Raw genomic sequence first — 27,924 nt, 5'->3', positions numbered from 1 at the left:
CCTAGTCCACTTGCCAGAATGTAACGACATTGAGGGGGCAGAAAACAGCCCGGTCACGTGCACGTCCATAGACTCCAATGCATTCCGTAACTTCCGGTTGTCCCTATTTGAAGCCTTCAAATAGGGACAAACCAATAGAAGTCTATGTAGAAGAGCCTGGCCCCATGAAGTGAACGGAGTTGTCGTAACTCTGTCTTACTTTATGGCTCTGACTATGTCATACTTGCGTTTTTAAGTGTCTGGTATGGATATTAAAACGTGAATGTATATGTGCTTAGTTGTTGTGATGTGATAGCTGGCTACGTTAAAATTAAACGCTTATTCCTAGTTTTCTTAATAGTTGTTTATGTGTTTTAAATCTTTCTTAATTATCGTTTTCTTTAGTGTGTCATCTTGACGGCATTGCAAATAGGGTAAACCACAATGCTCTTTTCAAGAATAAATACAAGTTTCAATCAATTTTACAATAAAAAGCCTGTTTAATTGCAGAATATATTGACAGTACAGTACAGCAATAAAAACACTGCCATATTGCTTCTATTTTACATGAATTACACAGTTGGTGTTCGGCTTATGAAACAAAACATGAATACAGTAATACACATACAGTAATGATGATGACATCACACAACATAGACGCTCACCCTCCAATCAGAGCTGGCTGTGTTCATTCAGAAATGCCTCAATAATAATAATAATAATAATAATAATAATAAGGATACAAATAAAGAGCATTCAGTCACCACAGCAGTGATGCCAAAACATTTAGTTTCGCTTTCAGTTCAAGACCAAAAAAAGAGAGATTTGATGATGTCTCTCTGTCCGGGACCCAAACTATAGTGAAAATAGCTGATCTACAAGCTTTGTGTAAAGATCTGCTATTTTCACTACTTCTTACATTTTCCTTAATGGAATTTCTTTATGAAAAACGGATATTTGTTTCGAATCTTTTGAAATGATGCTGTAATATACATTATTATTTTAAATGTAAGGGAGAGAAAAGAAAAAGGGATATTTACTCACAACCCATAATAATGGGTCTGCGACAAACAAATGGGTCCCGACCCATTGTTTGGGAAACACTGCAGCACACCAGGACCACCTGGACCACCAGGACCCCTTGGGCACAGTGATGCTATGCCACCCTGACCACCAGGACCCCCTGGGCAGTGGGCATAGTGACGGTATGGGTTCATGTGTTTGGTCCGACGGAGCATTGGTCCGAACGACAACCTACCTCAAACCCTCACCCGGCCTAACCCTAACCTCCCCCGGGGCAGCACACCTAAACCTAACCCCAACCCTCTCCCGACCCCCAGCGCACCTCGGACCAATGCTCCTTCGAACCAATGGTCCGTCGGACCATAGTATGCCTCCCTGACGCTATGTCACCCTGACCACCAGGACCCCCTGGGCAGTGGGCACAGTGGCGGTATGCCACCCTGACCCCCTGGGCAGTGGGCACAGAGGCTACGCTTGCATTGGCAGCACAAATTTTGGTATACCAGATTGGAATGAGATTGTGTTCCATCAAGTCTGAACACAAGGAAGCAGTTTTTCTTTTTATTCATTATAATTTAACACATTCCTAGGTGGTTTGAAAGGTGATTTAAATCCGATTTCTAAAGATGTGTCTCAGTCTGGACACTGAAGCCTCATTTATAATTCATTGTATGATGGTGCTGCTCACTGAAAATAGCTGATCTGTAAACTCACGAGCAGGGTGCATGAGCTGGTAGATCAGCTTATTTTCATATAAGTTAAACATTACTCCCACACCTGTTACGTCATTATTTACCACAGCAACCAATGCAGATAGGTCATCGATGCAGTCCTAAAGATCAGTTCCTAAAGATCAGTCCTAAAGATCGGTATTGAGAAATAAATTGGATGCTGCAGTCTGAACAAAGCCAGAGGTAAACGCAGAAGTACAACCACAAGAGCCCATAGAGGAAGAAAAACAAAGAAATAATACAACCAAACAAATATGGGTTACTTTGTACGTACACGCGCGATACATACATGACAACAAATGACATGTCGTGACATTGTCCGTTAGTCGTTCATATTCAGCGTCTATATATTTGTTTTATCCACTCATTGCATGTTCGGTTCACTCATCTGGAGTCCCTGTCCATGTATTATGATGAGTGCTTGTTTTATGTTACTACAGAGCTCGTTAGTTAAGGGCACCACAGGCGCACCACACCCTCCTCTAACCAATCAGCTACCGCTGGATCCTGGGGGCCGATCTGTCATCCGTCACCGACTTGCGGAGCCGCACGCCACGGCGAATGGACACCAGCACGTCCACCTCCTCCTTCGGCGTGGAGGTCATTACCTGGGCCCCGAGAGGGGTCGAATAAGCCATCTCACCGGGCAGCGATGGGAAGGGGAACTGCCCCTCGCCCAGGGCATGGGCGCTGGCCACCAGCTCGCCTATCTTCTCCACCAGGCTGTGGCGGTTGGCGGCCAGCAAGGGATCCTCCTCGACGCTGTGGGCGGCCTGCAGGGCGTACGCGCTCCTGTCCGTCACAGCTCCGGAGCCCCAGGTCGTGTCGGGCAGGCTCAGCCGCTTGGGGGAGGCCCTCATGTACTCGCTGGCGCCAGGGTCGTCGCCATACAGGAACTCCTCGCTACCCGCGCAGTGATGGGTCGGGCTCGGGTAGCCCGGAGAGTTTGGAACCGTCGGGGTCTTCACCGGGACAATGGGGGGGCGGATGGGGATGGGGCCCGTTGTAGATGGCGTGCGCCTCACCCCGGTTTTGGAGGACGGGGTGCGGCGGATGGTGGCCGTGCCAGACGTGATGATTCCGGAGCCTCCCGGCGACACGCCATTGGTCACCCCAGGCGGGGTCTTGCCAGCGGGCAGACCCGCGGTGCTCGCCGGCCTTTTGGTTTGGATCATGCGGCGGTAGTTCTGAGCGATGTTGCTGTGGCGCGGGATGGTGGAAGACTTGTCGAAGTCCGCCTGCCCCTCACTCTCAGCGTCCCCGTTCAACGAGTAGCACTCATAGTCCGACCCTGAAAGGAAATGTCAAATGAGATGCCATGAGACAACCTAGCAACTTATTAGAGTTTAGTAATAATGTCAAATGAGATGCCATGAGACAACCTAGCAATTTATTATAGTTTAGTAATAATGTCAAATGAGATGCCATGAGACAACGTAGCAACTTATTATAGTTTAGTAATAATGTCAAATGAGATGCCATGAGACAACCTAGCAACTTATTAGAGTTTAGTAATAATGTCAAATGAGATGCCATGAAACGACCTAGCAACTTATTAGAGTTTAGTAATAATGTCAAATGAGATGCCATGAGACAACCTAGCAACTTATTAGAGTTTAGTAATAATGTCAAATGAGATGCCATGAGACAACCTAGCAACTTATTAGAGTTTAGTAATGTTTCAATTGTTTTTAAAGTGAGCTTGCTAGTTTGCTGGTTTTCTTTTTTTAAGGGCTTAGTTTTAGTGTTATAGTGTGTTATATTTGAACACATTTTTTTTAAGTGTTTGAATAACTTTGCATTTATTTAACACAATCCCTGGCCCAAAACATTTTAGATGGGGGGGGGGGGGGGGGGGGGGGTCCTCAGCCAAATATATATCAATGTAGGGGTCCTTGGCATGAAAAGGTCTTCTTCGAGCACTGAGCCAGTGTTACCTTGCGAGGGGATGGTGTCCTCCGAGCAGGACGGGGTGTTGGTCTGCGTGCTATACCCACTGGAGCACTGCAGGGAGTCTCTGCTGCTCTTCTGCTGGTGCTCCATGCTCAGCCCTCGGGTCAGAACCATGGCCAGCGTGCTGGCTGCAGGGGACAGGGGCTCCCCGTGCTGGAGAACAGGTCAGACATGCATAAATGAATCCTTATCAATGCATACACAGAGAGAGAGAGAGAGAGAGAGAGAGAGAGAGAGAGAGAGTGGCAGGCAGACACCAAACCATGCATAAAGATGAGCAGACATTTACATTCATGGCACAGTTCCCTATGCTGTATACTGTACACATAGGCAGGTTTGGTAAACAAGATTTAATGTTTTTTTTTTCTTCTTTATTTCATTAATTCAATAACAATGGCTTCTTCTCAGTATGCAAACTTCCCAGGAAAAGAAAGGCTGTAGTTTCTATTAGCTTGGAATCCGAATCGTTGATGTCATTAGTAGGCAGGTTTCTGAACTGTCCAGTGTCCATAGCCCACCAATGATGTCATTAGTAGGCAGGTTTCTGAACTGTCCAGGGTCCATAGCCCACCCATGAGACACAGACATTAGTAGGCAGGTTTCTGAACTGTCCAGTGTCCATAGCCCACCCATGATGTCATTAGTAGGCAGGTTTCTGAACTGTCCAGTGTCCATAGCCCACCCATGATGTCATTAGTAGGCAGGTTTCTGAACTGTCCAGTGTCCATAGCCCACCCATGATGTCATTAGTAGGCAGGTTTCTGAACTGTCCAGTGTCCATAGCCCACCCATGAGACACAGACATTAGTAGGCAGGTTTCTGAACTGTCCAGTGTCCATAGCCCACCAATGAGACACAGACAAGACAGAAATTGTGCCATCTCATATAGTGTATTAACCCATTTTGACCTGAGATCAGATTCTAAAAATGTCTTCTACATCCTGACAGTTTTCTGAAAAAGCTATGTTTCTATGTCAGTCGTTCTTCGATTTTTCAATAGCTAAAGCATAACATAATGCTAACACCAAAAGGGGTTCCCGCCCAGAATGGGTTAATGAGGACAAATTATCCAAAGAGGAGGTAGAAAATACTAGAAAGTGCCCCTTTAACTTAAAATGTATTTCACAAATTGCAAAGTTGCATTTGGTTCCATTTCAACATTCTTTGGAGTCAAATGAGCAGTGAGGATTGTTTTACTGCGTGCCGTGCATACCTTGGCTGCAATGCCTCCTGGTCCCATCCTGGAGCGTGTGTGTGGATCATCCGGATGCATGCCAGAGTAACTGTGTGGACTGGAAGGAGCTTCCTGTTCCCTCATGCGATCCAGAGACTCTCTCCTGCGCTGCAGGGTGCTGGCCAATGAGGGCTCGTAGGGACTGGATTTGGCCCAATCCTGCAGCATTAGATTAGAACAGTCAGGGTACGTTTCCCTGCATCCGTGTCTAGGCTTCACCCCAAGACCGTCTACCAACCCGGCAGTTAAAACTGTTTAAGTGCCAGGGACGTTAAGACGAGCTGATTCTAATTATGCACTGATTGCCAGGGACGTTAAGACGAGTTTAATTTTTTTCTTTTTTTTTTATCCATATTTTTGAAAATTCCTCTAATCTGGTGTGCAGGTGATGACATGCACATGACATGCACAATAGAATTACATCTTTTATCCCATTATAAAATGGGCTAAAATGGCACCCAGGACCAAAACTGGTGTCCACCCAAGTCAGGGTACGTTTCCCTGCATCCGCATCTAGGCTTCACCCCAAGACCTACATGTCTACCAACCTGGCAGTTCTCCAGTCTTCCATTTTCGTTACAAAGTTGGAAGACTGTTAAATACTGTGTGGCTCATGAACTGGTTAGATTACTATGGTTAAAGCTGCGATCCAAACGTAATTCAAAGGATGCCGGGAAAACATTATATTAACCAATCTGTATGGGAAAGTATGTTAATATAACTAGAAGATCAGGGTAACACTTTACTTAAAGGTTGGGTATGATGCATTATAATCACATTTATAATGCACTTACAATACACTTATAACAAGGTTTATGAAGTATCATAAGTGCTGGTCAGACTCATAATGCATTATAAGCTCAACCAAGCAGTTATAACCATAACTTAGTCCATTATAAAGAGCCTTTGCAGTGTAAATGGAGCCTATAATGCATTATGACCAACCGCTTTAATACTTCATAAACCTTGTGATGCTTTGTGGCCCTGACCTTTATGTAAGGTATTACCGTAGATTGTACTAGTCCCTGGTGTTGGGGAGGATATAAAGTAGTACATAAGTAGCCTGGCTAATAAGCCAGACCGAATCAGCCGTTGGCAAAAATAAATTGCCTGCCGGCGGATTACGGTCTGGAGAGGCTCAATTGTATGCCCATTTCCTACACCAGAGAACTGGTGTGGCCAATCGGGACACGGTATGCAATATGGGTGGGCTTTGGTACAGTGACGTTCAATGCTTGAGACCTTTGACTGACAGTAGCTTTGACCAATTGCGTCAAAGAGAAAATGTTTGAACCCGCCCCCCCGGGAAACAAGATCCATACACAGCATCTCCAGACTCAAATACCACACGACAGTGTGTTTTGAGTCTGGCTTATTAGCCAGGCTAGTACATAAGTGCAATATCTCCCCAGGCCAAGTGGGGGGTGCCTCTTAGAGGAGTGTTAGACCCAGGGAGGTTGACATCCCATGTATGACATGAATGTTATGGATTGCAGCTTTAATATGGGTGACTTTAATATGAGTACAGCATGTCAATGAAATTACAACAGGTTAAGCCAGCTCAGTTTAGAGATTGTTTTCATGTACAGATTAGAGGCAAGAGGAAATTGTGATTTGGAGCGAAAAATAAGCGAAAATAAAGACAAAAAAAACAAAAAAAAAGTTAAAAAATAAAATAAAGAAATGTGCAAATGAAAACAAACCTTCCAGCTAGGAACCTTTGAAGTGGGTGAGGGGGTGTTGGATCCGGGGGAGTGGTTAAATGTGGGGGACGAAGGGAGTATGGTGCCAGTGTGAGAGAAAGCAGGGCGGAACGTGCCAAACGATGATGGACATGAGCCAAACTGCAGGACGGACAGACAAGTTGGAGTCAGAGTGTCACAGTACATTGGTGAGAGAGGGGCCCGAGGGCAACGTCAAGTTAAATACCAAGGAGGGCCTATCTGCAGAGTGCAGGCACTTGTGGAATGCCCCTTCTATGGGAACGGCTCTTCTAAATTTAGGGGAGAGGGGCATTCCCTAAGTGCCAACACAATGTAGATTAACCATATTATAAAGATCAGCGAGATGATTGCATTGAGTGTGTGCATGTGTGTGCGTGAGTGAGTGTATGCGTGTGGGTCAGCATACATGTGTGTTTGCATACTAAGCACGTGCTTGTGTGTGTGTGTGTGTGTGTGTGTCCGTCCAGCTGTGAGCGGACCGGGTATGCATGCATTACTGACCGCTGTGGGGGAGTTGCACTCGCTGACAGACTGACAGGTTTCTGAAGCCTCTGAGGAGGCCGAGCTTGTTGATTTCTGCAGTGGGAGATTGAGAGACGAGCGGAGGGGAGGAGGGCAGAAATGGAGAGGGATGGAAAATTGGGAGATAGTGAGTGAGAGAGAGATAAATACAGTTTTTTAGAGGATGCTTTTTTTCCTTAAAGGTGTAATGAAACGGAAATGGTGGACATTTTATTATGAAGTTTCAAACGGTTTCAAGTTGAAACACCGGTCTGAAGTTTCTGAACCAATCAGAGCGTCGCATCCCTTCAGGTGATGGGACGGTAGCTAGGGAATGTTGCTATGCTATACGCAGCAGCGTGGTGTGTGTTTGTTTACAAATCAAATAGACGGCCAACTCTACCAGTTTACTGTTATGTGGCTTATTTCTACCCTATAATGTTTTCAGATACATATTTTAGCGTGATGATTAAGTTGAAACCGAGTAATACACTGTCTGGATGTTATCTGGAATGGGAATAAAAACGGAGGATTTCTGTAATCAATAGCAGCTGTGCTGCACGGATGCGCACATATGGAGAGGATACGGGTGAGCTTCATTTTTATTGGCTTTTATCGATGTTGGCCTCGACACGTCATCACGCAGCACGTTTTCGTTTTCAGGAAGTAATAAAAAAAATATTTTTATGGACTTTTGATATAAAAACACACAAAAATGAGAATCTTCCCATTTTTTTGGCATCCATTGTTAGGTATGCTCATATGATGACCACGGAGATGGTCTAAAAGTGTGAAAAACGTATTTTTCATTTCACTACACCTTTAAGGGGATCTGTAGACCTCCAGGCTAGACAGAATACAAAGTAGTTACTAAGATGATTTATTCAGGATGCTACACTGAACAGCACAATCCTATCAGGCAACAAGGATGGATTAACTTCATCACCTGTGGTTGGGGGGCAAAGGCTGAGTGGCATACCGTTGGAACTATTGGGGGGCAAAGGCTGAGTGGCATACCGTTGGAACTATTGGGGGGCAAAGGCTGAGTGGCATACCGTTGGAACTATTGGGGGGCAAAGGCTGAGTGGCATACCGTTGGAACTATTGGGGGGCAAAGGCTTAGTCGCACACCGTTGGAACTATTTCCGGAGACAAAGCACCGTGTTGTTGTACACACTGTTCTGCACTTCTGCGTCAGATGTTATGTAAAAACATAAATCACAGTGTGACAGAGACATCAGCATGGAATTGTGCACACGTGGACATCCACTCTCACTTGTGCCCCAAATTGTCAGAAAATGTGTAAACATCGGCGGCAATGAGAAAACAGTTCAACAGAAGTGTAACTTAACAGACTGTGAAATCAGAATATTAGTTGAGGAGGAAGCAAACGATAAAAACATATTATTTGTCTGTTTAGTCGTGGCATATCAAAGACGACGAGGGACTGGATGAAATTATCTTGCAGTAAATGTTTATATATCAGTGGTTCAGAGCAATGCTTTGAGGAAGACCCTTAGGCGGTGGCCTAAGGGTTAGAGGAGTGCCCTTGTTGCCGAAAGGTTGCCGGTTCGATTCCCCGGACGGGCAGGAAAAATCTGGGTGGGGAAGTGATTGTCATCACTCACCCAACACCGCTGAAGTGCCCTTGAGCAAGGCACTGCACCCCCAACTGCTCCCCCTGGAGCTGCTTAGTGGCCAACAGTATAAGACTGTGGTTGTACTGGTCAGCTCCCAGGTTTTAATGTGTGTGTGTGTGTGTGTGTGTGTGTGTGTGTGTGTGTGTGTGTGTGTGTGTGTGTTTCTATGTGCAGGGTGTTGCTGAAAATGAGCACGTGTGCTCAGCTACTTCCCTGGGTAAATAATAAAAAATAAGTGGATGAGTAGCCACAAGGCGAGAGGAGACATAAAAACAACTAGAAAAAGTGCCCCTCGGGGCACAGGTCTCCACCAGGGCGGGTCAGGTTGTGGCCTCCTGGTGGCGCTATAATAGGCCAATGTGAAAAGGGTTCCATTTCTTCATACGCCTTTGATGGCAATTGGATGATTTGAGGCATTTTGTTCCAAAAATGTGTTTTGCAAAAATCAACCTGTTGGTGGCGCTATAACAGGCCAATGTGATATATATATATATATATGTGGGATATATTCCTCAGCCTAGTAAGAAAATGTGTGAAAGATTTCACGTAAATTGCATGCTGCGTTCATGATTTGAGGCTTTTGTTCAAAACGGGGCAATCTTGCAAACTGTGAAAGCCAATTATAGCCAATTAGGATGGAATATGAAATATCGGACAGATCCGACTTGAGCACATGACCATAGAGATACTGTGTAACGATTTGTGAGATTTTTGGACAGAATCTGGAGGAGTAATATCAAAAAATGTGTTTCACAAAAGTCGGCCTCCTGGTGGCGCTATAAAAGGCAGATGCGGAAAATGCAGGTCAAAGGTTTGTCCTTGATCTCTAGGGAGTGTGCATGCAACGTTTCACGCAGATCGGTGCAATTTTAGGTAAAAAATGTGAAAAGCTGCCTCATGGTGGCGCTATAACAGGCTGTTCTGGAAAATGTGGGGCAGAGGTTCATTGTTGGCATCCAGGGAGTGTGTGTGCAAAGTTTGGCATCGACCGGGTTAACGGTGCCGGAGATTAGCTGGTAACAGACGGACGGAAGGACACACACACACACACACACACACACGGACACACACACGGACGGAGTGCAAAACATACTCTCTCCCCATGCCTTCGGCCTGGTGGAGACAATAAGTGAATCAAAATAAGAATATGTGTATGGATTATGAGCTGTCTGGCTGTCCACTGGACCGGCGCATGGCGTCATCAACCTCCAGGGTTGTTTTCTGAGAAAAGTATTTCAACAAATTCTAAATGATTTGCACCAGCCGGAAAAAGTGCACTAGACCAAAGAAAGGTATTTCAAGGTCTTACAACATGAAATTCAACTTTTCTGGCTGGACTTTTTTATGGGCTCCCCTACATGTCTTCTATCCCCACAAATACCCATTTTGAACAATCAGGCCTTTTCATCATATTCAACAGGCCAACTCATTTGGTGCTGCTCTTCTTCTCTGCTTGCTCTCGAGGAAGGCGGTCGCACTTTCTTCTCTCTCCCTCCCTCGTGTGTTTTCCCTGCCTGCCTGTTTGCCTGTCTCCCCCGGAGCCTTCTCTCCCCCGGAGCTTCTCTTTCTACACTGTCTCTTCGTGTTTCTTATGCCCCCCGCGTTGTTTTTCTGAGATGTAAGGAGATGAAGTTTTGGTGCTGCGTAATGTGGCTGCCTGTTGCTGTTGTAACATTTACATTTCCTATCTATCTATCTATCTATCTATCTACTCGTGATGTCATAGGTATCTCCTTACTTTGTATAATCCTTCCCATCTTCAGTTCCAATTTTGCATTTCGTCTTTGGAGACTGTGTGTGTGTGTGTGTGTGTGTGTGTGTGTGTGTGTGTGTGTGTGTGTGTGTGTGTGTGTGGTGTGTGGGGGGGGGGGGGGGGTCGGCCTTATTATAATGAGTCAAAGATGTGGGAGGGGAGTAGCTGGTATAAGGTTGTGGTGGAGATTTCCTTTTTTGCATACACAGTGCCCCCACCACATCAGGACATTGTGGTACTGCAGCTAAAACTGTGTGTGTGTGTGTGTGTGTGTGTGTGTGTGTGTGTGTGTGTGTGTGTGTGTGTGTGTGTGTGTGTGTGTGTGTGTGTGTGTGTGTGTGTGTGTGTGTGTGTGTGTGTGTGTGTGTGTGTGTGTGTGTGCGTGCGTGCGTGCGTGCGTGCGTGCGTGCGTGCGTGCGTGCGTGCGTGCGTGCGTGCGTGCGTGCGTGCGTGCGTGCGTGCGTGCGTGCGTGCGTGCGTGCGTGCGTGCGTGCGTGCGTGCGTGCGTGCGTGCGTGCGTGCGTGCGTGCGTGCGTGCGTGCGTGCGTGCGTGCGTGCGTGCGTGCGTGCACATGTATATGTTGCTATATGAAACACAATATGAGCTCCCGGCATGAAAGGTATAACAACGTATAGGTTACACCAGGTCTAAATGGCATAAGTGGAATACACCAATTTAAAAAATATATATATTCATATATTCTTGCATAATGTCTCCATGCGACCAAAAGACAAACGACAAATCTGCATCCACCACCTGCAGAGTATATGGAGAAGAGTGAACCTTTTCTCCTTTTCAATACATACTGATCTTTATGTAGATTTGTGTTCTGCATCATTTTTATGCAGACACACATCTGACCCCTAGAGTCCTAGACAAGCAGAGTGTTTACGTCTGGAGAGGGAAACTGTCTGGGTTCCGCCTGAAGCCTAATTTATGGCCCATCGTACAACGCCATGATGGCCTACCGACAGGCTAACAACATGTCTGCATCCACAACGTGTTGTGAGCTTGTAGACAGGCTATTATCGACGCGCTGCACCGCTGCACGACAAAGTATGAACCAGGCTTAAAAGTGCCAGATGGGGGAAGCGTGTGGAGTTTGGATAAAGTACAATTCGATGTTCTGGGAGAACAACATCAACTTCCGTCTGTCCCAAGCTAGCATCTGGTCCATGCCACCATTAGCAAGTCAGATAATCCCTAGGATTTGCCCCGGTGATGAAACTACACGTAATCAGTCAGATATTTTCCCAATTCATCATTAACAACGTATTACGACCTCGGAGTGAGAATGCATTCAATATGGATGAAACCAGTCTTAACAACGTATTACGACCTCGGAGTGAGAATGCATTCAATATGGATGAAACCAGTCTTAAGTAACCACTGTGTATATACACAAGTGTATTTGTAGTATGATGCCAATGTATTGGCAGATCTATAAATTGGCAGATCTATAAGATCACAACTTGAGCTTGTGTGTCTGCTATTTGCAGTATTTTGGCATGTTTAATTTTCAACATGCCAACATGTTTCTCACAATAGGGACGACATGTTGAAAATGAACTGAAACTGTGTACCTATACTCATCATTTTCCTTTAATGGATTGGAAGAACAATATGCCGTTCTCCATCTCCATTAATGTCTTTTCTAAATAAGACCCAGAAATGAGTTAATGAAAAAATATTACATGTTTGCGTTGTCTGTGAAGCCTCCTTTATTAACTGTGTCCATGGACATGATGATGAACGCAGCCAAGCAATTATGGTTTCCTTATGAAGAAAAGATACGTGTGCTTTTCAAATAACTACACTGCATGCGTAACTAATAAATGTTCAGACAAGTATTTGTTATAATGTTATTTGTGATGCTATGTATATGCAACTCATAGGTATTGTCAATATTCTTTCAACTGATTTATTGGTGGGGGATGTGTAGTTAAAGTTAAAAGTTAATACAAGTCAATAGTCTGGAAACAATACTTTTTCTACACTCCTTTTTCCATACTTATCCATAATATTGCTAAAATCCAATTCCATACTTTTCCATACGTTCCATACTCCCTTGTTATACTAATATGTATGTAGTTCTACAACAAAGCAGTGCATGCAGTGCAGGTGGTTTTAGATTGACTTTTCTGAAACAATAGTTACAAGGTCTTATGCATTAAAGTGGTTACAGTGACAGTAAGACAGCTCCCCTACCTGGCTGGCGATGTCAGAGGGCATGGGTGAGGGGGGCTTAGAGTGGGCGTTGGCATCCTGGGAGATGAACCCAGAGTCATGTGACGAGACGCTGCTGAGGCGGTGGGCGCCGGCCGAGGGCATCTGGAGGAGACTGGAAGACACACACGCAAACGCGCACGCACACACACACGCACACGCACACACACACACACACACACACACACACACACACACACACACACACACACACATTTGAAAAGCTGACAATATTGGCAACTTTTTTTGCTAGGCTCCAGGATTAGATAACAATTCAAAACCACATCTTCTCCTTCCAGTGATGTGAGAATGAGGCTTAAGAGGCTTAGAATAGAATATTAGAATATCCTGGTGAAAATACACTTCCACAGTTCACACACAATTCAACGTTGATCACAAAAGATATCATCACAATGGGTCGGCTCACAACATTTTCAAATGCTTCCTTCAGCTCTTCAGTAAACAGAACATGTCCCTTGTGACTAAATAATAACAACATTGGATCCATTGGAAAACAGGCTATTTTATTTAACCCATTTTGGGCGGGAACCCCTTTTGGTGTTAGCATTATGTTATGCTTTAGCTATTGAAAAATAGCAGATCTACAAGTTCATAGCGCGCCACTCGGTGGTCTATTTTTGAAAAATCGAAGAACGAAACATAGCTTTTTCAGAAGACTGTCAGGATGTAGAAGACATTTTTAGAATCTGATCTCAGGTCAAAATGGGTTGCAACAGTTTTTGGGCAATCAAATATTCCGCCCGACTGCAACACAATGTGTTTGAACACAATTATGCTCAAACTCTCCACACAAGAGGAGCTGCTGATCCTTCTAATCAGGACCATCAAAGAGCATCAGAAACATCATCCGTCCTCTGATTCACAACAGCGTCACACCCTGTCTGTCGTCTCTCTGGGCTCTCTCTCTCCTCTCTTGCTCACCGCCTGCAGTTTGTCTTTGTCATAGATTAAACATGCAGAAACTACATCTCTCAACCCCCACCAGCCTCCCTCATGGTAGCAGTCAACATTCTTCATTGAATTTGTTAACAAGGGCATGTTAATTAACAAGCATTTAAGGTGAAATGGAAATAAGCCCCAGGGACGGACAACGATACTCTGTGAACATGAGCCATGTTGTTCTTCAATTACCTGTGTGTGTGTGTGTGTGTGTGTGTGTGTGTGTGTGTGTGTGTGCGTGCTATACCTGCACATGCTGCTCTTGCGGGAGCCCGCGCTGCTGGGGGAGGAGGGAGGGGTCTGGTAGGACCAGCTGAAGTCAGAACCCTTCAGGTCGCGGATCACCTGCAGGGGGCGACATCACCGCACGGTCAAGCACAAAGAAGACCCCATGATGATGTGGGGCTGGGGGGGGGGGGATTTGTCAAGCTAAGCTAATCAATCTTTGCTTTAACCCAGGGGTAGGCAACCTGCGGCTCTAGAGCCACATGTGGATCTAGAGCCCTCTCCCGTGGCTCCCAGTTGCTACGGCAAAGAAGTATGAAAAGCAATAAGAGTTTTTCTTTTTCTTTTCTTTCACATTTTAATCATAATTTAATATTGTACTAGGCATAAAGCTATTCTTTCACTTTGATATTACACAAAGATAAAAATAAGAAACACATGTAAACTAGAAAAAGTGCCCTTCTGGGCACAGGTCTCCACCAGGAGGATGTTGTGTGTGTGTGTGTGTGTGTGTGTGTGTGTGTGTGTGTGTGTGTGTGTGTGTGTGTGTGTGTGTGTGTGTGTGTGTGTGTGTGTGTGTGTGTGTGACGCGGCTTGGCCTGTTGTAGCGCCACCATGAGGCTGATTTGAAAACTGTCAAGTGGCATTTCTTCCAAAGCCTAGTGGGAATATGCATTCACAGTTTCACCACAATCGGACGCTGCGTTGAGTAGTTGTGGCGTTTTGTACAAAATGGGTACAAAGCGGGCTACTCCTGAAAAGTTTAGAAGCCAATTGTAGCCAATGAGGGTGGATTATGAGAAATCAAACAAACCCGTCTTGATCACATGACTATGGAGAGCATGTGTACCGATTTGCGTGAAATTTGGATAAAATCTGAAGGAGTAATATTAGAAAATATTTTATATATGTCAGCCTCCTGGTGGCGCTATAAAGAGCAGATGTGAAAAATTCCAGGCAAAGGTTTTTCCTTGGCCTCTAGGGAGTTGGCATACAAAGTTATCCACAGATCTGTGCACTTTTCGGCCAGTTATAGCGCCACCATGAGGCTGAGTTGAAAATGTTCATGTGGCATTTCTTCCTCGGCCTAGTGGGAATGTGCGTGCACAATTTCACGGAAATCACACGATGTGTTCATGATTTGCAGCATTTTGTTTGAAACTGAGCACTCCTGCGAACTTTGGAAGCCAATCTTAGCCAATCAGGATGGAGTCTGAGAAATCTGAAAGACCTCTTTCGTTGAATGGCTCTAGAGAGACTGTGTACCAATTTGCGTGATGTTTGGACAAAATCTGTAGGTGTACTGTCCAAAAACTTGTTTTGCACAAAGTGGCCTCCTGGTGGCGCTATGACAGGCCGTTCTGGAAATTTTGGGGCAGAGGTTCATCGTTGGCATCCAGGGAGTGTGTGTGCAAAATTTGGTATCGACCGGGTTAACGGTGCCGGAGATTAGCTGTTCACAGACGGAAGGACGGACGGACACACACACACACACACGGACGGATGGACGGAGTGCAAAACATACTCTCTCCCCATGCCTTCGGCCTGGTGGAGACAATGAAGGAAAATTAAGAATGTATTAATGCTAAGACATTGTTTGTTTTCACCACCAATGCTGCTGGCTTACTGGTATACTTGAATTGCTTTGAGAAATTAGCAAACAATACAATGTAATATTGAAAGACCATAAAAATCACAAAAAAATCAAATTTTGCTTATTAAAGCAAACATATTTTGCGGCTCCAAATGGAATTGTAATAATTGTTTTGGTCCAAAAGTGGCTCTTTTGATAATAAAGGTTGCCTACCCCTGCTTTAACTAGAAAATCTACAATCTTTTTGTAATGAAAATCCCATAGGGTCATTTTAGATTGTGTGTTCCAACAATAAACAAATAAGCCCGCCAATGAATATTAAATGTCAACTGACTGTGAAAAAGTACTCATTTGTCCAAAGAGCAAGAAAATAAATAGCTACATTTTCTCTAACCACAGACGTTGTCAAAATGTAACTCGTTATCATAAATGACACAGAGTCACATACCTGACTGAATCTGACCGAATTTCTTCCCTGAAACTAACGGTTTTGGACATAAAACGGTTTCCACCTGACAAACAGTGACGACGTGTTTAATGAAAACATCATGTTCAAATTGTCCAAACCAGAACAATGCAGTTCTTCTAATCAGCAGAATCAAAGAGCATCAAAAGCATCACCGTCCTCTGATTTCCAAGAGTGTCACTGATTACATTATTCTTGTTTTGTACGCTGTTGTTTTTTCCCTGTTTAGTTTTGTGCACATGGGGGCCAGCACACTTTCATTATGTGTGCACTGATTGGTTGCCCTAGGCCTGACTCACACCTTCACAACAGATTGATGTATGGCTGATGCATGAGACTTATTGACTGATGCAAGCTCGCAATTCATTTCCAATGGGAGTCACATGGTTTGACACAACATTTGTGTTGTATGAGGGGGAGGGGGGCAGTCGAAACACAGCCGAAAGCCATACAACACAAATGTTGTGTCAAACCATGTGACTCCCATTGGAAATGCATTGGGGCGGCCATGACACTTACCCTTTGTTTACATCTAGCATCCAACAATGTTGTATGCTAGATGCGAAGGTGTGAGTGAGGCCTTAGCCTGGTAAACCATCACTGATTGGTTGCTGTAGCCTGGTAAACCACCGCACTCACTCAAATTCACTATCATTTGTCTTCCGCAGACCGGTGTGGCCCCAAGCGTGTGTAAAACGTGTTAAGAGCCAATCAGCATCTGCGCTCAGGGCCCTTTGATTGACAGATTCTGATTGGCCCACGCAGCACTTGGGGCCATACCGGTCTGCAGAAGATACACGATAATGATAATAAAGGTATCGTGAATTCACACGACCAGGAGTGTTTACCATGCAGGCCTCACAGCGAGACAAACTCATTGTGGATTGAAAAAAGACAGAGATAATAATAATAATAATATTGTTAACCCATTTTGGGCGGGAACCCCTTTTGGTGTTAGCATTATGTTATGCTTTAGCTATTGAAAAATAGCAGATCTACAAGCTCAAGAACCACTGACATAGAAACATAGCTTTTTCAGAAAACTGATGTAGAAGACATTTTTAGAATCTGATCTCAGGTCAAAATGGGTTAATAAATGTTTTGTACATGTTTGTTATTATGACAGTATACCTGCTCGCTGGCTGCAGGCAGTTTGTTTATTATTATGACAGTATACCTGCTCGCTGGCTGCAGGCAGTTTGTTTGTTATTATGACAGTATACCTGCTCGCTGGCTGCAGGCAGTTTGTTTGTTATTATGACAGTATACCTGCTCGCTGGCTGCAGGCAGTTTGTTTATTATTATGCCAGTATACCTGCTCGCTGGCTGCAGGCAGTTTGTTTATTATTATGACAGTATACCTGCTCGCTGGCTGCAGGCAGTTTGTTTGTTATTATGACAGTATACCTGCTCACTGGCTGCAGGCAGTTTGTTTGTTATGATGACAGTATACCTGCTCGCTGGCTGCAGGCAGTTTGTTTATTATTATGCCAGTATACCTGCTCGCTGGCTGCAGGCAGTTTGTTTATTATTATGACAGTATACCTGCTCGCTGGCTGCAGGCAGTTTGTTTATTATGATGACAGTATACCTGCTCGCTGGCTGCAGGCAGTTTGTTTGTTATTATGACAGTATACCTGCTCGCTGGCTGCAGGCAGTTTGTTTGTTATGATGACAGTATACCTGCTCGCTGGCTGCAGGCAGTTTGTTTGTTATTATGACAGTATACCTGCTCGCTGGCTGCAGGCAGTTTGTTTGTTATGATGACAGTATACCTGCTCGCTGGCTGCAGGCAGTTTGTTTGTTATTATGACAGTATACCTGCTCACTGGCTGCAGGCAGTTTGTTTGTTATGATGACAGTATACCTGCTCGCTGGCTGCAGGCAGTTTGTTTATTATTATGCCAGTATACCTGCTCGCTGGCTGCAGGCAGTTTGTTTATTATTATGACAGTATACCTGCTCGCTGGCTGCAGGCAGTTTGTTTGTTATTATGACAGTATACCTGCTCGCTGGCTGCAGGCAGTTTGTTTGTTATTATGACAGTATACCTGCTCGCTGGCTGCAGGCAGTTTGTTTATTATTATGCCAGTATACCTGCTCGCTGGCTGCAGGCAGTTTGTTTATTATTATGACAGTATACCTGCTCGCTGGCTGCAGGCAGTTTGTTTGTTATTATGACAGTATACCTGCTCGCTGGCTGCAGGCAGTTTGTTTGTTATGATGACAGTATACCTGCTCGCTGGCTGCAGGCAGTTTGTTTATTATTATGCCAGTATACCTGCTCGCTGGCTGCAGGCAGTTTGTTTGTTATTATGACAGTATACCTGCTCGCTGGCTGCAGGCAGTTTGTTTATTATTATGCCAGTATACCTGCTCACTGGCTGCAGGCAGTTTGTTTATTATTATGCCAGTATACCTGCTCGCTGGCTGCAGGCAGTTTGTTTGTTATTGTGACAGTATACCTGCTCGCTGGCTGCAGGCAGTTTGTTTGTTATTGTGACAGTATACCTGCTCGCTGGCTGCAGGCAGTTTGTTTGTTATTATGACAGTATACCTGCTCACTGGCTGCAGGCAGTTTGTTTGTTATTATGCCAGTATACCTGCTCGCTGGCTGCAGGCAGTTTGTGTGGGTCTTCGGTGAGAACGGTGAGGTCATCAACAATGGCCTGTAAGTGTGTTGTCTCTCCCAGCAGGGCGATCTCTCCATTCTGGAAACAACAACAAAACAAACAAACAAACAAACAAACAGAAAACGTGTGAAAATGAACCACAAAATGAAAAAGCTTTTTACAGACATATATACTAGGCTAGACAAATGTATCCTGTTTACGGTTTCCCTAAACAACCTCTGACAGAATTAGTTGTTGTCGGGCAGGACACTCTTATATCCATATTATTTTCTTTTTTTTTACTATAATTTTTATCCCACAATTTTGTAACCCTTTTTTCACCCCTGTGTCAATTATCTAATGTGATCCTGGGCTCTACACACCCTCCGCCAACCTGGGGAGAGCAACGGACTTGAACTCATGCTTCCTTCATGCCTGAGTGTCCAAGTTGCTCCTTTACACCTGACAGGGGGGAGTTTCCCTGGTTGGACGTAGCGCGTGGAAGGAACACGTTATTCCAACCAGTTCCTTTCCCCTCCATCAGGCGCCCCAGCTGGCCAGGGGGAGGCAGTTTAGAGACCAGGATTACTGCATGTTTTTTGTGAGGGTACCTACCCTAGGGGACACGGGGAGAACATGCAAACTCCACACAGAAAGGCCCTTTCGCCAACCCCGCCTCGGGTATGGGCACTGATGGCGTTTATATCCATATTTAAACTTTTTGTGAATTTTCATATTGCACTACTTTGTCATACAAGAGTGTCACGCGAAAGTAAGCAAAACTAGCCGGTCAACAAGCTGGTTTGTTGGTTGGTTGATTGGGGGTTGATTGGGAACGGTCCCTCACTCACCACCACAGGTTGCAGCAGGTTGATGAAGTTGCAGTAGCGCCCCCTCTCTTCCAGCAGGGCTCGGCGCACCGCCTGTCTCTCCGTCTCCTCCATGAGCAGGTACAGGTCACTGACGTCCTGCATGGCACTGTCCAGCTGGGGGCGCAAGTTTCCCCGTCCTGACAGAGGAGAGGAGAGGAGAGGAGCCAAGGAACGAGAGGAGAGGAGAGGGAGCGAGGAGAGGAGAGGAGGTACGAGAGGTGAGGGAACGAGGAGATAGGAGAGGATGAATGAGAAGACAGGGGGAAAATGAGGGTAGGAATGAGAGAAGTGTTCGTGGCAGGAGAATGATAGATGAAGAGAAGAGAATGAACAGATGATTAGAAACACTGGACAGAAGGCTTGTTGACGACATGCTAGCACACTGTGCACAGCTAAACCCTGAGTGTTAGTTTAATCACTTAAGCTTAATTTTATATTTTTGGCCATTTGAAAACAGCAAAAAAATTTACAAGTCCAACGTGTTTGCATTCGTCACACATTGTGACCTTAAAGATCTGCTGTTTTCGAAAGAAAAAACAACCACTACTTTTACTGGTCCATTCATTTGGTTAACTCTCAGAGTTACAGACCTGTTATCCCATTTTGGGCGGGAACCCCTTTTGGTGTTAGCATTAAGTTATGCTTTAGCTATTGAAAAATAGCAGATCTACAAGCTCATAGCGCGCCACCGAGTGGCGTGCTACGAGCTTGTAGATCTTCTATTTTTGAAAAATCGAAGAACGACTTTTTTTTCAGAAAACTGTCAGGATGTAGAAGACATTTTTAGAATCTGATCTCAGGTCAGAATGGGTTACGGGTCCATTTGGAAAACCCTAAGGAGTGTCCACACTTTGAGAACCACTGATATACAGTATCTAGTATATGGTATATTTTTGCACTCTCAGGGTTAAACTAGCACTCAGAATGACGGTGTGTGTGTGTGTGTGTGTGTGTGTGTGTGTGTGTGTGTGTGTGTGTGTGTGTGTGTGTGTGTGTGTGTGTGTGTGTGTGTGTGTGAGAGAGCTGAAATCACATGTAAACATGACAGCCATGATGGTCCCACATATACAAGTAAGTGAATGAGAATCATGGAACATTGTTAAGTTGAAATGAGATGACGCAACAACCACGGTGCAACACGTGGCGACACGGAGTCCCTGGAATGAACGATTAAATGTGAACACACTGTTTCTACACTCAAAAGGATGATGCAGCACAAATACAGATGGGTGGCGGACAGCATGCAACACCGTTACAATGTTTTGAACAGGGCTGTGAATCTTTGGGTGTCCCACGATTCGATTCGATTCTGTTTATTGCGGTCACGATTCGATTCAACTCGATTCTCAATCCAAAAACGATTTTTTTAAAAATTCAAAAGCATTTTTTTTCCAGATTTAAAACGATTTTCTATTCAAAATGATTCTTGATTCAATACATAGGATTTCATCACAATCTACTCCAGTCTTGAACTGAAGTGACTACAGTAACTTGAAAATGACTGAAGACATAATGTTTACTGTGATTAGGGTGAGCTTACATTTCATATCACAGACACCATGTAGTGAAAACTCCTGTAACTGTAACCAGAAAAATAAATCTAGAAAAAAAAGAAAAAAAGAAAAAAAAGAAAAAAGATTTTTGGAAATTATGAATCGATTTTGAATCGTTCATAACGGAATCGCGATTCTAATTCGAATCGATTTTTTTTGACACCCCTAGTTTTGAAGGCTTGTGAAACACACGCGCGTGTGGCGTGCATGCGCACACACGCACACACACACACACTCTCTCAACAATGATCACAATGCACACATATATACATACGTACATAGTACATATACGTACACATCGTTGCTGTTGAAACAAACCTTGTATTGCCATATTTCTACTAAAAGTAGCAACACTACTGGTATTTGACCCATTTTGGGCGGGAACCCCTTTTGGTGTTAGCATTATGTTATGCTTTAGCTATTGAAAAATAGCAGATCTACAAGCTCATAGCATAGCATTTTTGAAAAATCGAAGAACGACTGACATAGAAACATAGCTTTTTCAGAAAACTGTCAGGATGTATAAGACATTTTTAGAATCTGATCTCAGGTCAAAATGGGTTAAAAAAGTATTAACAATCGCTAGTAACTGAATAATAACTAGCCTACATTGAGTCCACAGGTTCTTTTTCGACATACAAGATTTCCACCCAACAGCGGCGATATACAATACAGCACACATACCTAAGGGCCGATTCATACTCCTATTTTAGAGCCCAATAAAAGTGGGTTCGGCTCTGTAGAGCCTACAATGTGACGTCATTTGAGGTTCGGGGGGGGGGGGGGGGGGGGGGGGGGGGGGGGGGGGGCGGTAAAATAGGAGTATGAATCGGCCCTAAGAGCTCTACAGCCAGGGATATACAATACAGTAACGGACAGCACACATACCTAACAGCTCTACAGCCAGGGGAACAGAGCAGAAAGAAATAGAAATAGGAGGGAGGTTGCAGGAGTGGACAGGAGAGGGGGGGGGGGGGGGTAGAAACAAATAAACGGAAATGTTAGCTATGTCAAAATAATGACATGTAAGAAGCATTGCATGTAAGAATAGTAGTGCGTACCGACCGGTTCGGTGTGTCAGTGTCATATTATATGAAAATAACAGACTGAATAAATGCCCTAAAGCAGCAGTAATGTAAGTAGTAAGCAATAAGCCAAAGGGGAGATTGCTTTCATACAACCATGCAAATTGATAAAAGAACTTTAAATTAATCCCCCAGTTCCCTGTTGATTGAGTTGTCATTTTACTTTACAGTCAGTAGATGGCGCCATACACTCAAAGCTGAGAGTGGCTGAGGCAAGTTTAAAAATAACAGCCATAGAAACTAGATTAACCACTGCTCTGGTGTCCCTATATTGGGCATGTCATTATTATGTGAACCTTACAAAAATGAAAAAAAGTATTATATAGTAATTATATTATAAAAAGCATTTTATAATATTTTCTAAATGACTCAAAGAATTAGAAAAATTCCCAAATCTTCATAAATATTGAAATAGTAGATCTACCAGCTCACAACCTGTAGCATCACGACACATGAGCTTGTAGATCTGTTATTTTCACAGTTAAATCGTACGATAATTGCGGCCGCAGGTCGCATTTATCATGCCTTGTTGACATCATGGAGACCCTTAGATCTCCATATATGGATCTGCCCTCGTGGCATCACGTGACATCATGGAGACCCTTAACGCCTCCATATATGGTCACGCCTCATGACATCACGCCTCGTGACACGTCACGCCACCATATATGGCCGTCTCCATATACGAAGATCACGACACTGACCTCATCAAACCCTGGATAACCAGAAGACTGGATCATCACCTAGATCTGCATATATGGAGCCGGTCTGACATCATCAAACCCTGTACACTCAAAACACGCTCCATTTATGGCCAGTACAGAATTCATTCCATATGTTGATCTGACCTCCCCCATGCCAAAGCGTCAGCGCTCTCCCAGCAGTCTGCTGTCACCCGTCACTTCTCGCCCTCAGGGCGTCGTAGGCCTGACTCACACGTGCACAACAGATTAATGTATAGCTGATGCATGAGACTTGTTTACTGATGCAAGCTCGCAATTCATTTCCAATGGGAGTCACATGGTTTGACACAACATTTTTGTTGTATGAGGGGGAGGGGGGCAGTCGAAACACAGCCGAAAGCCGTACAACAAAAATGTTGTGTCAAACCATGTGACTTCCATTGGAAATGCATTGGGGCAAGATGTAAACAAACCCTTTGTTTACATCTAGCATGCATCAATGTTGTATGCTAGATGGAAAGGTGTGAGTCAGGCCTTACTGGTAGAACTTCAGTGGTTTACGAGCCACAGTGTAGATCAATCAGTTCAGGTTGGCTGCACTTTCATAGATTCATAGATTGATATCAAGTGGCATATTTTCCCCTCACCTTTTCTGGCCTTCTTCTGGAGTTTCATGGTGTCTGATGACTTCCTCTTAATCTCCTGACGAGACCGCTTGTATTCTGAACGGAGGAGGAATTGCAGGCATTTAAATTTCATTCAGCGTTCATTTTGTAAATGGTAAATAAATGGTGCATTTATATAGCGCCTTTATCCAAGGCGCTTTACATAGATTGTGCATTACATTCACCCATTCACACACACATTCACACCTTTACATAGATTGTGCATTACATTCACCCATTCACACACACATTCATACACCTTTACATAGATTGTGCATTACATTCACCCATTCACACACACATTCATACACCTTTACATAGATTGTGCATTACATTCACCCATTCACACACACATTCATACACCTTTACATAGAGTGTGCATTACATTCACCCATTCACACACACATTCATACACCGATGGCAGCGGAAACCATGCAAGGCACAAACTAGCACATCGGGAGCAATTTGGGGTTCAGTGTCTTGCTCAAGGACACTTCGACAGTAACTCTGGGGGAGCCCGGGTTCGAACTGGCAACCTCACGGTTACCATCCAGCCACTCTACCCCTGGGCCACCGCCGCCCCAAAATGAATGTTTCCTCCCAGAAGAGAAGAGGACCAGTACTCATGTCTCACCTTTGGCGTGGTCTTTGTCCAGCTGGTTCGCTGTTTTCTTCCATTCCTCTATTCTGTCCTGCAGTGGAGTGACGAGGCCTTCCATAAGAGCACTGAGAAGAGTGTACAGGACAGGAGAGGAGAGGTTAAGGAGGGGAATGATATTCATCCTATTTTGGAGAGACTATTTTTGGTCTAAAAGCCACATGCAAAATCCAGGTCCAGGCACTCAGGGTGGGTTTGAAAAGTAAAAGGACTTAACAGTTTGACTCCATAAAACACGTTACCCGCTATTTAATCAAATATTCTACACTGCCGAGATTGTTTTATTACCTTTAGAGCATACGCTGAAGTATTTGCAGCTTTCAACGACGAAAATCCAGCGAAAAATGGTCTGTCGGCATGTTTTGATCATCATCACCAGCGGCCATTACAATGCGCTACAGGATCCGCCTCTATGAGGCATTCTACAATGCCTCATAGAGGCGGATCATAGAGGCGGATCCCAACAAACCCCCCGTCCACTTACATTGAGCTCAATTTCCCAGAAGCCCTAGCAGCCCAGATGATGACTTGATTTCCGGTTTCGTCATTATAACACGACGGCCTCGTCACTAAAATGTGACTAATACTAAATTAAAACTATTCAAAAGACTATGAATAAAACTAAAATCTAAATTTGCTGCCAAAATCAACACTGGTGGTCAGGTAGGACTAGTGGCTGACTAGTGGTACTGCATGTCAGTTGTCAGTTGTGCATGAAGTTCAAAGTGCAATATACAGTATCCTCTCTCCAAATGGGCTTCCTGTCTTAGCTCAGCAGCGGTAGAAAATGTGGTGCTCGTGCCCGGCTCGAATCTCAGGTAGGAAAATACTGTACATGTATAAAAAATCACACCCGTGTGAACTGAGTGGTGTAATATAGCCTGTCTGACGTAATGAAATCATGTCTGACGTAATGAAATCACACCCGGGTGAACAGGGTGAACATAGCAACCATGCTCATTTTTTCTGCACTAACAAAGCCAATCACACCCGGGTGAACAGGGTGAACATAGCAACCATGCTCATTTTTTCTGCACTAACAAAGCCAGTTGTAGGAGTGGTTTACACCACTCAAAAATGTATACTTATAAATAAATAAATACTAGAGTTTAAAACTATTATTATACCCGTCCATAGGCAGAGACTAAGGGGACCCTAGCATGTGCAGAATAAGTCTCATCCTTCTAGCAAGCTTGTTTCTGATTAGAATTAGTGTGTTACATTTGCCCCCCCTGTTAACTTTTTACCCCAGTCTCCCCCACATAAGAGTTATGGATTGCTTAGTTTAACCGCCATTCCAACATACCTAAAACACAACAGACTGTGAAGAGAAGGACAGCAGTGTGAGGGTGGGAGGAAATCACAAATCACTTACTTGGTGAAGTGACGTAGTTTGGTTTCGATGCTGCGGTGCCGCATACACATCCTTGTCAGGGCTGAGCCGATGTCCCTGGTGGCACCTGGAGAGACACAGAACCAAGAAACTGTCAGCCTATACATGACAAGATATCAATCAATCAATCAATCTTTATTTCAGACCCAGGAGGATCCATATCACAAACAATACAATATAACAAAAAAAAAAAAAAAAAAAGGTAAATAAAATGCACATATCCCACACTGTTCAGTTTCTGACATACAGACATGTGCGCCAGTGGTTCCACAATCTCGATGAGAACCTGAGTGAACTGCGTGTAGGGTCCGTTATTACAGCAATGATGTCGTTTATTGACTCAGATGCCCTACACATGAACCTGTACATAAGGTTACGTAGTACAGCAGAGCAGGTAGGTACTCCGACACTAACAAACATCTGGCTAGCACTGGAGCTTCTTGGCACTCTCAACAGCAGCCTCATACAATCATTATAGGCCACTGTGAGTCTTCTGATATCCTAATGTGATTATCTGAGATGAAAGCAAGGCAAAGTAGAACACAACAAGGTCTAAATCTAACTCGGAACAACGTATATTGTTGACTGGAGTCCCCTAGGAGGTCTATGGGCCATTAGTTCTTCTCAACCTTTTCAGGCTGTGACCCAAAAGAATCATATTTGAACTGAGACTTTCACCAAATGTTCGTCCGATAATAGGGATGCTCGGCTTCGAGTGATTAAAAAGGCCTAATGCTGCATTCACATGGGATCAGGCAAACGGCAAAACCTGCTGGACGGCACAGAACGGTAAAAAGATTAAATATTTTAACATTGATGCCGTCTGCCTGTTACCGGTTCTGGCTGTAGGGCCATCCTGTTCCGTGACATGCCATCTGGCCCGTCTACCGCTTGCCTGATTCCATGTGAATGCAGCATAAATCCATACATTCCTGGCCAAAGAGGAAGTTCCAACTCCAGCCACTAGATGGACGTGTTCTGTGTCACTTGTTGTTTGTCGCTACCTGGAAACCAAGAGATGAATGACACTCCCTCCCTACAAAACAAGAGATGAATGATACTCCCTCCCTACGAAACCAGGTTTTATATGTATACGTTACGACGTATGGCACGCCTCACGTTGGACATGATGATCATTGCCTCTGGGAGTTAAGTGATAGTCCTGCTCTGCGCTGAAGTGTAATTAAACAGGCTCTTAAGCCTTAAAGCCCTGCTAGCTACCCTGGATACGGCCTGGCGGCCTCGCGGCAGGCCAGTGTAATAATGTGACAGCACTGATCTGCTTGTAATCTCGTCCACATACTGTAGGGCTAATCTGGGGGTCTCTCACCACACACACTGACGCACACACACCACAAGGGTTCTTCTGATACTGTGTACAACGGTTCCATACTGTTATTGTAAACCAAAAATATTGACAATATTGGTTAATGTTCAGAGAGAGAGAGAGATGTTTGTTTGCGTGTGTGTGCGTGTGTGTGCACGCGTGTGTGTGTGTGGCACCTCATGAATGTGCGACACCCATCAGAGTATATATATGCACAGGTGGCGTGGTTGCCACGGCTACCCACCCCCACCCTTTCCGAGGTTCTCACCCCCTCTATCCTGGAGGGAAAAGGAGGGAACCCTGTAAGGGGATATCCCTCTATTCTTCCCCGTCTGCTCTGCCTTTCCTGTTCTCTCTGCTCTCCGTTTCCTTAAACGCCATGTAGTAGAGAGAGAGCGACCAGCTACAACCTGCCTCGCTTCAACCTGCTGCCCATGAGAGAGAGAGAGAGAGAGAGAGAGAGAGAGAGAGAGACTTATAAGGCCAGTCCAAACCAATGCAACTAGTCGCAACGTGCAACCAGTTGCAAGAAACTGCAGCGGTCTGGACTGACCGGTCGCAGAGACTGGTGCCATTTGTAATGGTTGCAAGCCTGCAAGGAGTTGCAAGGAGTTCTAGCTGCAAGGAGTTGCAGTTGCAAGGTGTTGCATTGGTGTGGACTGGCCTTTAGACAGACAGACAGACAGACAGCGAAAAGAGAGGGAGAAGAGAGAGAGAGAGGGAATGTGTACTTGTTTGACAGAAACAGAAAAAAAGAATTATATATATATACAGTATATATATATAAATATATATATATATATATATATATATATATATATGGGGCGACTGTGGCTCAAGAGGTAGAGCAGGTCGTCCAATGATCCATGGGTCGGCGGTTCGAATCCCGGCTCCTCCTGTCTACATGTCGAAGTGTCCTTGGGCAAGACACTGAACCCCAAATTGCTCCCGATGTGCTGGTTGGTACCTTGCATGGTTTCTGCCGCCATCGGTGTATGAATGTGTGTGTGAATGGGTGAATGTAATGCACAATCTATGTAAAGCGCCTTGGATAAAGGCGCTATAT

At 44.5% G+C, this 27,924-nt stretch overlaps 1 protein-coding gene across 2 annotated transcripts in view; it reads right to left on the bottom strand.

Annotated features, from left to right (window-relative positions):
- Positions 1-455: 455 nt before the first annotated feature.
- LOC306922778 (protein MTSS 2-like) overlaps positions 456-27,924 on the bottom strand; it is a 63,752-nt gene continuing 36,283 nt past the window's right edge. The window contains exons 4-15 of one of the 2 annotated variants that reach the window (XM_079500598.1): positions 25,514-25,598; positions 24,115-24,206; positions 23,463-23,537; positions 19,474-19,631; positions 18,614-18,721; positions 13,973-14,070; positions 12,748-12,880; positions 7,146-7,220; positions 6,624-6,764; positions 4,900-5,079; positions 3,671-3,839; positions 456-3,024 (exon numbers count right to left, since the gene is read on the bottom strand). In XM_079500598.1, coding sequence (XP_079356724.1) covers positions 2,228-3,024; positions 3,671-3,839; positions 4,900-5,079; positions 6,624-6,764; positions 7,146-7,220; positions 12,748-12,880; positions 13,973-14,070; positions 18,614-18,721; positions 19,474-19,631; positions 23,463-23,537; positions 24,115-24,206; positions 25,514-25,598 — 2,111 coding nt within the window. In that variant the 3' untranslated portion in view covers positions 456-2,227. The remainder of the gene's footprint in view (positions 3,025-3,670; positions 3,840-4,899; positions 5,080-6,623; positions 6,765-7,145; positions 7,221-12,747; positions 12,881-13,972; positions 14,071-18,613; positions 18,722-19,473; positions 19,632-23,462; positions 23,538-24,114; positions 24,207-25,513; positions 25,599-27,924) is intronic. The other variant, XM_079500599.1, reaches the window with a different exon arrangement.

The sequence above is a fragment of the Electrona antarctica genome (assembly GCF_951216825.1).
Source record: "Electrona antarctica genome assembly, chromosome: 5".
Lineage (NCBI taxonomy): Eukaryota > Metazoa > Chordata > Actinopteri > Myctophiformes > Myctophidae > Electrona > Electrona antarctica.
This window is presented reverse-complemented; position numbering and strand designations above follow the sequence as displayed.